This window comes from Equus przewalskii, chromosome 6 (genome assembly GCF_037783145.1).
Source record: "Equus przewalskii isolate Varuska chromosome 6, EquPr2, whole genome shotgun sequence".
Taxonomy (NCBI): Eukaryota; Metazoa; Chordata; class Mammalia; order Perissodactyla; family Equidae; genus Equus; species Equus przewalskii.
Window position 1 is genome coordinate 61,399,527 of NC_091836.1, and position 12,120 is coordinate 61,411,646.

Consider the following 12,120-nt stretch of genomic DNA (forward strand, 5'->3'; position numbering starts at 1 on the left):
CTGGCTCTGGGAAAACTGTCAGGGGACTAGAGTGATTCAGGCACGGAGAACAGCAGGCAGTAATTTCACTGCTGCTTTTTATCTGTCCCTCTCTCCTCCGAATGCTGCTGGCTAGTAGCAAAAGCTTGAAAGGGAAGGCTGGGAGAGAACAATAAGGGGAGATGGGAAAGCACTTTGAATAATTTCCTTAGCTGAATTCACATCAACTTCTTCTAAAGAACTATGGTAACTGGCCAGGCCCAGCTGGCAGACTGGTTTTAAGTGAAACACAAAAGCTTTTGGGAGTTCTTGGGACCAGAAACACAGGTCCGGTTATACTCTGTCTCTATCTACCTCTTTTCATTGTGGATTCCCAGATCCATTCATTCTTTTCCTCAGAGTGGATTTGATGGTAGGGGAATGTATATTAGTAAATGCCAGAGCCACTGTATTCTCCTTATTAGAGTCAATTCCAAAAAAAATGGTTAAATGTTGCTAGGTTGTCATCAAAGCTAGTACTTCAAACATCTATTGATTCATAGAATAAGTTTTAAAAATGTGACAGTGGTCTATTTCCCCCTGTAAAGCTTTCCAGAGCATTCCTTTTTCTCTGTCGGCAAGAGCAGTTTTCCTACAGATCTAGCCAGAGATCCAGAAGAATCCTTTAAAGTCATCCAGTTTAACCTCTTAATAGATACTTGGACCTCTCATGTCCAGTGACTAGCTAGATGCCCATTAAGAGAAGGGCTCTCCCTCCCTTCCAAAGCAGTCTATCCCCAGTGTGGACAGTTCTGTCTCATCATTCTTCAGCTAAGCCACAATTTGAGTACCTGGGCCTTCTATTTTTATTCTTGTAGCCACACAGAAAAAATGGTTTCTACTGCTATATTATATTCCTTAACACACTGTCAACTTTTATTGTCTCCTTTCTGAGTCTTCCCTTTAGAGCTTGAAGTTTTCAGTAAGTCTGTTTGTTTGTTCATTCATTCATCAAATATTTACTGAAAAATTCTACATGTTAGACAAGGTACCAAGAAGTAAAGATGAATACTGCAGAGTTCCTGCCTTCTACAAGTTCAGTTTGAAGGAAAGATAGACTCATAAATCTATAACTTCAAAATAGCACAGTGCTTGACATAGATAGGCATGGAAATCTACAAAAACTCAAAAGAGGAATGGCTTACCCAGAGAAGTGGAGTTGGGGTGATCATTTAATATTTCCTGGAGCAGATGCCATCTGAACCCTATCTTAGAAAACTGGAAGAATTGAGCCAGTCAAAGGAAAGATGGAAAGTTTCTGATAGAGAAAACAGCTTGAGTAAAGGCCAAGAGATGAGTTATAGTGCTGGAAAGGATTGTATATTGACATATATATATATATGTATAAAGGAAAGTTATAGTACAGGATTGTGCAGGAAAGAGCCAGCAGTTCAGTTCAGTCTTCCTGGGAGTGAAAGTGTAAAACTAGAAATAAAGGAGATAAGGATAAGGGCTAGATTATGAATATCTTTCTTAAAAGGCAAAGTTTAGTGTGCCCTTTGCAACAATACTGATACCCAGGAGAAAGCATTTAAGCATCTCCCGGTCTCTGCTTGCCTCCTTCCCTGCCTCCATTCATCAAGAAATTATTATCCCTGAGGTGCCAACTCTAGTAAGACCAATAAACTCCAGTTGATGTTCTTGGAGCCAGACCCAAGTTACACTGAAAACACTCATCTTCCCATCTTTTTCTTCCAAAACCCCTAGATCGTAGAGAAACTGTCTCATAAATCACCTAACTGCTGTCTTGGTGGCTATTTACATGACAATGTAGTTGAGATTATACAATGAAAATGTACTGATCCCAGAAGCCAGACTCTCACTGCCTTTTCTGCTCTGCCTTGAATTCCATGAAGGCAGAAATTATCCAGTCTTAATCCCCGTAGCCTTAGCTTCAAGACAGTCACATAGGAGATGATCATCCAATACTGATACCATCATCAGTTGTTAATAGCTACTTAAACCTAAAAATGGATTCACATATACTCTGCTGTGAAGAACCTCACGGTAAAGTCTCATCTTGTTCAATTCTTCTTGCTGTCTTTATTCCAGGCTTACTGTCTGTTTTTTGGACCTGGCATACCCTTTCTTACCTCAGGGATTTTACATATGTTCTTCCTTCTGCCTGGAACGTTCTGTCCTCCTCCCCAGCTCCCACCCTGACCTCCTTAAAAGTAATTAACTGCTATTCACCTTCAGGAAAATTCCCTATGTTTGGTTCTCCCGTCAGCTACTCCTGCACTCTGTATTTTCCCTTCATATGCCTCATAAACTGACATATTCACTGCTGTAGCTTCAGGACTTAGTCCAGTGCCAGGCACGGGGCTGGTGTTTAATAAATATTAAATAAATTCATGATTACATGCCTGCTACTAAGAAATATCTCTGTCCAAGGAACATTGGAGTTTTTCAGTGAATAAGCAGAAGTAGACAGATGTCAGAAATATAAAAACATGGGATTTTAGTTGCCGTGTTTGAATTACTAATTTGAACCTTTCAATATAAATATAAAATACAATTATGAAAACAACCTTCTGGAATTCAGAGTTTTATTAATTCATTCAATAAAAAATTGCTAAACATTACCTTGACATTTGCAGTGGTATAACTGTCAAGTTACAGCTGATCTTACCTTGACATTGAACTTTTCTGACTAATTGAGTGCCCTAATTAATTTTTCTGGATTAACTACTAAATTCTTAGTCCTCATTTCTTTTTATCCAAGAGCAGAACTTAATCAAGTAATCATAAATTTAGTGCGCTATATTTGTTAGCATATATGCAGAAATTAAATATCCAATGACAGGGGACTGGTTAAATAAATGATGGTACATGACCTTGATGAAATATTTAGTGATTTAAAATGGATAATTATAAAGATTACCTAGCTATATGGAAACGGCTTAAAATACAACGTGAATTGGAAAAAAATCGGAACATAATATAGAAAAATAATATAGCCATGGAGATAGAGATTAAAAGAGAAGATAGAGATTAAAAGAGATTATAAGAAATATGTTAAGTAAGGTGGTTTGTGAATTTGGGGGAGACTTTTAATTATGTTTTACGTATTAGAAGGTTATATGTACATTGGATGTCAATTACTATATTTGTAGGCATAAGTATGAAAGCTTTGTTAGAATATAAACTATTCAAATTTACATGCTGTGGCAGTAATATATTCCTTGTCTCTATCTACTGGAAATTAAAACCTATTTATTACTAAAAAGTATCTCACATTTGTTATGACTCCAGAAGGAGCCCTGCCTTCTGAAGCCAAAATTCCTTATTAGATAGGAACACGCTTGTTTGATGGATAAACTATGTTAGAACAATAATACTGGTAATCACAAAAGGAAAACATCCAAATGTCACTACTCTACCAAATAAAACATTTTTCATGTAACTTGTCTTCTTCCATTCTTTTTCATATGTATGTATAATTTTTGCAATTTACACTAATGATTTTTTTGCATTTTTTCATATTACATAATGTGTAACCTTTTATTTCCTACTTCATAATGATCATTTTAATTGCCGTATAAGGGAAGCATTTCTTAAAAACAAAAATATAAGGCCCTTTAAATAAGCAAAAATGTAAGGCCCTTTGAATTCTTGCGATGCAGGGACTAACTTGAGTGTTTTCCCTGACCTTCCTTTGTCTGCTGACAGTGCGCTTTCTAGCTTTGCATACAAGACTGTTATCCTCTGATTTCCCTTTGAGTAGTAAGACGATAACACAGAGTGCAAGGGGAGCTAGGTTTAGGTGACAGCCACATCATTTAATATCTGCTTATTGTTTCTACAGGGGAATTCTGGCCTGGGATTCAGTATTGCTGGAGGGACAGATAATCCCCACATCGGAGATGACCCTGGCATATTTATTACGAAGATTATACCGGGAGGTGCTGCAGCAGAGGATGGCAGACTCAGGTAAAGATCTGAAATACTAGAATTATTTGGAAAATAAATATGCCACATCAATGAGACACGTTTGTACCTTTGGAGAATAATAATGCTACAAAAGTTCTGTAGTTGAAAGAGAAAGCTGTCAAAGCAAGCTTTCTATAATGACTTTCTGGATCCCTTATTACTCATTGAATTTTAACTAGTACTTAATTTGTGTTTGTGAATAACTACCGCATTCAGCAATGGACCAAACACCGTAAGGAGGGGATACAGATATATCTTTTGTTCCATGGGACCTTCAGTCTGATTGGAAAGAAGAATACCATGAGCTGATGAGCAAATAATAAAATGTGTAGAAAACAGTATATTGTAAGTAGTATTAGGAATTAATGCAATGTTATAGACACTGTGTATTCATGAATTCAGCAACTACTTATAAGGAATTTCTGTAGGAGTTTGGACAGAAAGAATATAAAAGACTATTTCATAAGAAGATTCCAGTCTGGTTCTTAAAAAAATAATTAAGATTTCACTAACCTCAGAAATCTGAATGAGAACACCGAGGGAGAAAATGCAAGTTGTCCCAACAAGGAGGGAAACCAACTTGACTTGGCTGAAGAACCCAAAGTGAGATTAAGTAGGTGGAGTGGAACCAGATGTTGCTCAGGGTAGAGTAGTAGTGGTTTGAACCAGGACCTTTCTCTTTAAAGAACTAAAGCTTGTTTGGGGAAATAAGAGTCACCCGTGTGGGGCACTCAGTCAATGATATAAAATTCTATCAGACATCAAAACACTAATTAAAACGCATCGCAGATTGGAACAATCAGGAGAGATTTCCCAGGGGAGAAAAATGGGTCCTAATGTTATTTTAGTGCCTCTACTAGATTTTAAATGCCCTCAGGCCAAGTAGTTACATATAGACATGGATCAATAAATTCTTGCTGAATGAATGAGTGAGTTTTTGAATGAATGAATGAATAAAATGAGAAGAGAAAGGAGGGTGAATTAATGATTAGAGCGAAGGAGGGTAACACACACAAAATCCTGTAGGTAGGAATGACCTTAGCTTGCATGGAGCCACGTTGAAGACTGTGACCTAAGTGGCAGAAATGTAAACTTCATAGACCTTCCTCAGTCTACTTTTCATTAAGCATAAATAAGTTAGTGTACTGTGTTTCTTATAAAGCAACCAAGGACACTTTTTGTTCCCCATCCAATTGTTCTGATGCAGTGATTACTTTTGACAGCTGCATCTTGGCCGCTTGTGGAGGAGAATCTCAATTTTTTTCAGGTACATCTGCATCTCCTATCAAGAAGAAAAGAAATGAGTACACTCCCACAGGAAACACATGCTTTTTGACAATAGAATTTTCAAGCTGAATTGACTGAATTAATTTCTGAGGGAGGAACTATCCAGACTGCAGAGTGAGGGATCTGAAATAGATGCTGTGTAATTTTGTGAGTCATGGTGGGGACTGGGTTTGCTAATATTGAACCCTGGAGAAGCTCCGTTTTAAAAGTTTTAAAATAGAGTTGTTAGAGGATAATTCAGAAATTGGTGGGCCACAATCATCATTTTGTACCACTCTCTACCTAGAAGTATGGAAACATCCACCTCTTAGCCAAATTCTGGCTCTGCGTGTGAGATAAAACAGACTTTTTGTACATGCTTAACCTACAATTAAGAATGAAAAGTGGCGTCTCTGAGAGTGCCACCATTCTTTGCCTGCAAGCATGAGTGGCAATCTCATACATAGGGAGATAAAAGGAAGTTCTGCTGTGCTGGAAGCATCATTCAATAGTTGTAAAGAGAATAATCATAATGAGAGGTAACGTTTATTGAGCTTTTATTGTGTGTGGGCATTGTGCTAAAATTGGTAGGTAGGTAGGTAGGTAGATAACCTAAACCCCAACTATGCCAGGCGTATAGGAGGTGCTCAGTAAATTTTAGCACTGTTTCTCCCCTTTCCTTACCTACTCTCTTTACCTCTCAGTAATCGTTCCTCTGCTGTCACCTCCGTTCCTTTTCCTTTCTCTCTATGGTGTTCTATTCCCTTTATTCTCATCCCTTCCTCCTTTCCTTCAGTCTCCTTTCTTCCTCTATATCCTTCCCTAAGCTTCCTGTTCCTATCTGTTCAAACTCCTTTTCCTCTTGGTGATAACATGGAATTAAAGCCCATTTGTAAACAGGTATAGTACTGAAAAAGGTCTATGTTTCTATTCTCAAGTTTATACTACAGTGAACTGAATCTGCTGTTTCTCTCACTTAGAAAATAAGCCCACAAACTAAACATAGTGCTCTTTTACATGACAAATTCTTTGGTCCTTCCTGTGGGTTAGAGACTCTTAAAATTTTTTTTGTATCCTTTACTTTATAAATTATATTTTGACAATTAACTAATACCAAAATTTACAGAGAAGCTGAGGCCCAGAAAAGTGAGGTGATAGGTCTGCTCCAAGGAGAGTAGTAATCTGGACTCTACTTTAGTTGATATATAATAATCAGACCAATAGTAACAATAGCAAAGACCAACATAGTGCTTCAATTTGCCAAGTCCTTTTCTGGCACATTAACTCATTTAAAGTATACAAGAACTCTATGAGATCCATACTTTTATTACTCTCTGTTTTCAGATAAGAAAATCGAGAAACTGAGAGGTTAAGTAACTTGCACAAGATTGTCCTGATGGTGGACAAAATCCTGGAGCCAAATTTGAACCTAGGTGGTTGTAGGTCCAATGTTCATCCATGTCTCTATGTTCTAAGTTATACAGCAGAAAGAAAAAAAAAAAAAAACACTTGAAAGATATACTATGGTAAGCATCATTCTAAAAATGTCACTCCCCAGAATTCCACAGCCTAATCCATTGAATCTTTGCCTCTGATGAGATATCAGTCCTGTGATTACGTTATGTTCTATGGTATAGCTGACCTTAAGAGAGGGAGACTATTCAGGTGAGCCTGATCTAATCATATAAGCCCTAAAAGTGTAGAGTTTTCTCTGGCTGGTGGCAGAAGAAGAAAAGAGACTTAAAATGTGTGAAGTACTTGACACTTTTCCTGGTTTGAAGATGGAGGGGGCCATGTGAGGAGAAATGAGGATGGCTTCTAAGAGCAGAAGCCTCCAGCTGACAGCCAACAAGGAAGCGGGAATCTCCGTCCTACGACTGCAAGAGCTTGGAAGAAGACCCTGAACCTCCAGATGAGAATGCAGCTTGGCCAACATCTGGATTTTAGCCTTGTTAAGAACCTGAGCAGAGATTCCAGACATACCGTGGCAGACTTCTGACCTACATAATGAGCTAATAAATGGGTGTTGTTTTATTTGTGAAATTTTTGGTAATTTTCTAAAGAGCAATAGCACACCACTAATACATACATCATTCTTGGAATTCTGAGTTCATTATGAAAAACCTTCCTGTGTGTGCTCCATCACCCCCAATATAAAGTGAGTGTGCAGGCTTAAGACACAGATGAGGTGAGAGGTGACTTTCTCCCTAATTAGATCAAACTCAAAACTGGGCTCTTGTCTCGGTGGTTGCCCCAGAAGAGAGATGTAGGAAAAAAGAGCATACTATTTGGTGTCAGAGGACCTGGGTTTCAAGTTCTACTTTCTAGCTCTGTGACTTTGTGCTTTTTTTTAATGCTCTCTGTGCTCCAGTTCCCTCACTGGTAAATTGGAGGTGAGAGCATGTTTCTCAGGAGACTGTGATAAGGATTAAATGAAACAGTCAGTGTGAAGGAGCTGGGTAAAATTCAAAGCCCTCGACACAACTTAGTCTGGAGAGCGAGCCGTTTAACAGAGTGCTGAACTTGAGCCATAAGTCTGTGACAGCCAGGAAGTGACAGTTATGGTAGACACAATTCTAAGATGACCTGCAATGACCCACATCTTTGCATAATCCCTTTCCTTTGAGTGCGGGCCTGACCTATGAGTATGATGGTCTGTCTGTCTCATGATAATATTACTCACTATGGCGAAAGAGATTTCAAAGATGTAATTAAAGTCCCTAATCAGTTGACTCTGAGTTTATCAAAAGGGAGATTAGCCTGTGTTGGCCTGACATAATCCAGCGAGCACTTTGAAAGCAGAGATTATCCTGCTGGCCTAGATGAAGCAAACTTTCATGTTGTGAGAAGACCTGTGGAGGGGGGCACATGGCAAGTATCCGAGGGCAGCCTCTAGGAGCTGAGAGCAGTCCCCAGCCTATAGCTAGCAAGATGGGATATGTCAGTCATACAGCCGAATTCTACCAATAGCCACATAAGACTGGAAGAGAACCCCAGGCTCCCACAAGGAATGCAGTCCAGATAGCACTTTGATTGCAGCCTTGTGGGATCCAGAGTAGGGGACTCCACTAAGCTGTGCCCAGACTCCTGAACCACTGAACCTCTGAGATCATAAATATATGTTATTTTAAACTGCAAAATTTGTGATAATTTATCACACAGCAATAAAAAACAAGTATGGAGGTCTAGCCTGGTGGTGTAGCGGTTAAGTTTGCACATTCTGCTTCGGCGGCCCCGGGTTCACAGGTTTGGATCCCGGATGCAGACCTACGCACTACTTGTCAAGCCATGCTGTGGCAGGCATCCCACATATAAAGTAGAGGAAGATGGGCACTGATATTAGCTCAGGGCCAGTTTTCCTCAGCAAAAAGAGGAGGATTGGCAGCAGATGTTAGCTCAGGGCTAATCTTCCTCAAAAAAAAAAAAAAGTTTAAATTAAAAAATCCCCCGCAAATATGGACACGATGGAATGCTGGACCCTGAGGGGAGAAAAAACAGTCAGAAACAAGATGTGGACCAAGATCAGAAATAAGGAAGAAACCAGTCCCACAAGGGGAGGGACAGCAGAGACAGGGACTAGCTGAGATATGTTGGTACATGTGATGGCTGGAGATGTGAATCTGAGCTGCAGTGAGGGAGAGAGCCAGAAGCTTTGGGAAAATGTGAGATGAAGGCTAAGAGTCAAGGCAAGAGAGCATATGATGTTTTAGATGAATTTCTCTGGACCAATGTCCTAATCTTCTTCCTGTACAACCTCTTTTTAAATATAATTCCTTGTATATGTGTGTTTATGGATATGATAATTGTCCTTTGTGGAAAATATATAAAATGCAGAAAAGTAGACAAAACCTAAACAAAACACAACATATTGAATTTTATGCTAAATAGAGTCCATAACTATTAACATTTTTTGTACATTTATTTCTGGTATTTTTTTTTTGCTACTTTTTTTTATTTAGTTTAGATTATACTCTATGTAATATTTAGATTTGTTTAATTTCACATAACCTTATTTCATAAACCTTTCCTTATATCATTAAAAAACCTCTGCAAATATTTTAATTGTTATTTAATAATATATTTACTATTTTCATTGTTAGGAGTTTCGGTTATTTTCGGTTTCTCAGCATTTTAAATAACTGGCAATCTCTTGAAAAACATTGTTGATCTTGTTTCTCACAATTTCCTTCACATATATTTCTAGTAGTAGAGTTTCTGAACCAAAAAGTATAAACATTTTAAAGAATTTTGATACATATTGCTAAATTTCTTTCCAGAAAGATTGTACAAAATCTTACTTCCACCAACACTGTTGGAGAGGGCCTGTTTTATGATCATGTTTTCACCATTGCATGAGCTTGCACGTATATAATTTTGGGCTGTTTGCCAAGGCAGACAATGGTCTATTTCCTTGTTTTGCATTTATTTGATTAACAGTAAGATTGAACTTTTGAAAAATGTTACCAGTCATTTGTATTGTTTCTTGTGGAAGTAGTCATTAAAATCTGATAGCATTACCTATCTTTAAAGTAAGAACATTAGGTTGTGTCCCAGAGCAAAATAGATATATTTCCATGCTTTGAAGAATGATTTTTATTTCTACTTTTGTATCTGAACCATAAAAATGCCCTCTGTGTGGCTTCAAGTCCCCGAATTGCTTAGGACCAATATTGATCTGTCATCCTGGGAAGAGCTATCACATGACAGCCTCCGCTTGGCGATGCAGCAATGACATTTTACACAACAGTGCCTTTATTAAACCCATCCACAGCACAAAAGCAGCATGTAGTGGCAGGCAGAAAAGATGGCTGCTTGCCAATTTCCTGACAAGTGACACAATTTAATCTCTTAGCCCTCGGCACAATCTTTCTACTCAGACAAGAAGAAAAAAAGCAAGTTTTCTTTAAATCCATTGCTTCCTTTGTTCCTCCTCTGTCTGTTTACAGGTAAGATTGGCTTTGCCCGTGTAAAAGCCGAGACAACATACACGCTGATTTCAAACAAGAATAATATTGATTATACTGAATTTTGGCTATACTGACCAAAGTTGAGAGGTCAAGGACAAATGTTTCAAGAACAAAACCCCTGTGTATAAACTACGACGTTGTCCTTTTGACTGTCATTTGGCAATTCACTCCTTTGCTTTTTTATTAATTTATATCTGTTAACTCACTAGTGATTTTAAAATAAGAACATGAAGAGAAAGAGAGAGAGGAAGGGGAAGAAAAGGGACAAAAAGAAGGAAAAGAAAGAAGAAAAAAGATTGTTGATCATCAGGAGCTGAAGACATCAGATAACTTGGAAATGGAGAAGACAAACTTAAACTTACAATTTTTCTGTGCAAATGAAAAGTGCTAAGCAGAGGAAAGGGAGCAACTTCCAAGCAGCACAGTCTGAAACTTATGTCCAAGACCCACTTGGGTTCTAGATTGTTTAAAGAAATAACAGATTTCCAGTAAGTGAAATGGCATAAGAGATTGCTAAATTCTTAGAGTACCTCTCCACATTAAACTTGCCTGCGTTTGGATGATGGCAAATGAAAACTTTGTGAGTCACCAAGTTCAACCTGTCAATTTCCACTGTAACCCAACTGATTTTTGCACCAAAAGACTCTGATAATGCTAAATTTTCCATTCAAAGGCAGGACTCTTGGCGTCTTCAAAGCTAAGTGAAATTCTTTCATTATTGTTTTGAGGCTAAAGAAGCACATTAAGCCCACCTGTTGCCCTGAACAAGAAGATCTTTATGAGAAGGGAAACTTCATTATCCAGCACAAATTACCCAGCTCCCTCCTTAGAAAGAAGTACGGTTGGGATCTCAGTGGACTTATTCTGATGGATTATTCCCATCCATCTCTGCCCACAAGAATGAAAAGAAGTAAGACGGAATAGCCCTCTGCCCTTTGATTTCCTCTATCAATATTATCAGCCCTGAATGTGTTGATAAACTGCTTAGACAAGAAAAAAATCACTTATCAAGTGGTTCCATGGTGACTGATAATAACAAGTTCATAACAATTTAGAACTACATAGAAAAATTTCTAAACAAGAATAATTTCAGCTATGCATCTGGTAGAACACCAGGCACCCACGTGCAGCCTTTCATAGCTGGAAAGACATCTCCAACGCTTTTCCTATTTTGGTCAACTGTTATGTAATCTAATCAGAAAAATTCTTCTATGGGTTAAATGAAATGACTTTATGGCAAACGTGCGCTTTTTTTGTTTAAAACAAATTGTGCCAAGACGTCTGGATATCCACATGCAACAGAATTAAGTTGGGCCCCTGCTTCATACCATATACAAAAATTAACTCAATGTGGATCATAGACCTAAATGTAAGAGCTACAACTATAAAACTTTTAGAAGAAAACATAGGAGTAAATCTTTGTGACCTCGGATTAGACAGTTGTTTTTTAATATGATACCCAAAGCAACAAAAGAAAAAGAGAAATTAGACCTCATCAAAGTAAAACACTTTTGGGGCTGGCCCAGTGGTGTAGTGGTTAACTTCACCTGCTCCACTTCAGTGGCACCACTTGTCAAGTGGCGGCATCCCACGTAAAACAGAGGAAGATTGACACAGATATTAGCTCAACGACAATCTTCCTCAAGCAAAAAGAGGAAGATTGGCAACAGATGTTAGCTCAAGGCCAGTCTTCCTCACAAATAAATAAATAAATAAAAACTTTTGTGCTTCAAAAGACACCATTAAGAAAGTTAAAAAAAAAAAAACCCACAGAATGGGAGAAAATATTTTCAATAACATATCTGATAAGGGACTTGTATCCAGAATATATAAAGAACTTTTACAACTTAATAATAAAAAGACAAATAACCTAATTAAAAAATCATCAGCACAGGATTTGTATTAGGTTCCTATTGCTGCTGTAACGTATTACTGC

At 38.0% G+C, this 12,120-nt stretch overlaps 1 protein-coding gene across 47 annotated transcripts in view; it reads left to right on the top strand.

Annotated features, from left to right (window-relative positions):
* Positions 1 to 12,120, top strand: part of DLG2 (discs large MAGUK scaffold protein 2) — a 1,822,408-nt gene that overhangs the window by 1,275,188 nt on the left and 535,100 nt on the right. For all 47 annotated transcript variants that reach the window (XR_011541520.1, XR_011541519.1, XM_070625668.1 and 44 more), the window contains one exon: positions 3,827 to 3,951. Coding sequence is in view for 45 of the 47 variants with exons in the window: in XM_070625668.1 (XP_070481769.1) it covers positions 3,827 to 3,951 (125 nt within the window). In the remaining 2 variants the exon portion in view is untranslated. The remainder of the gene's footprint in view (positions 1 to 3,826; positions 3,952 to 12,120) is intronic.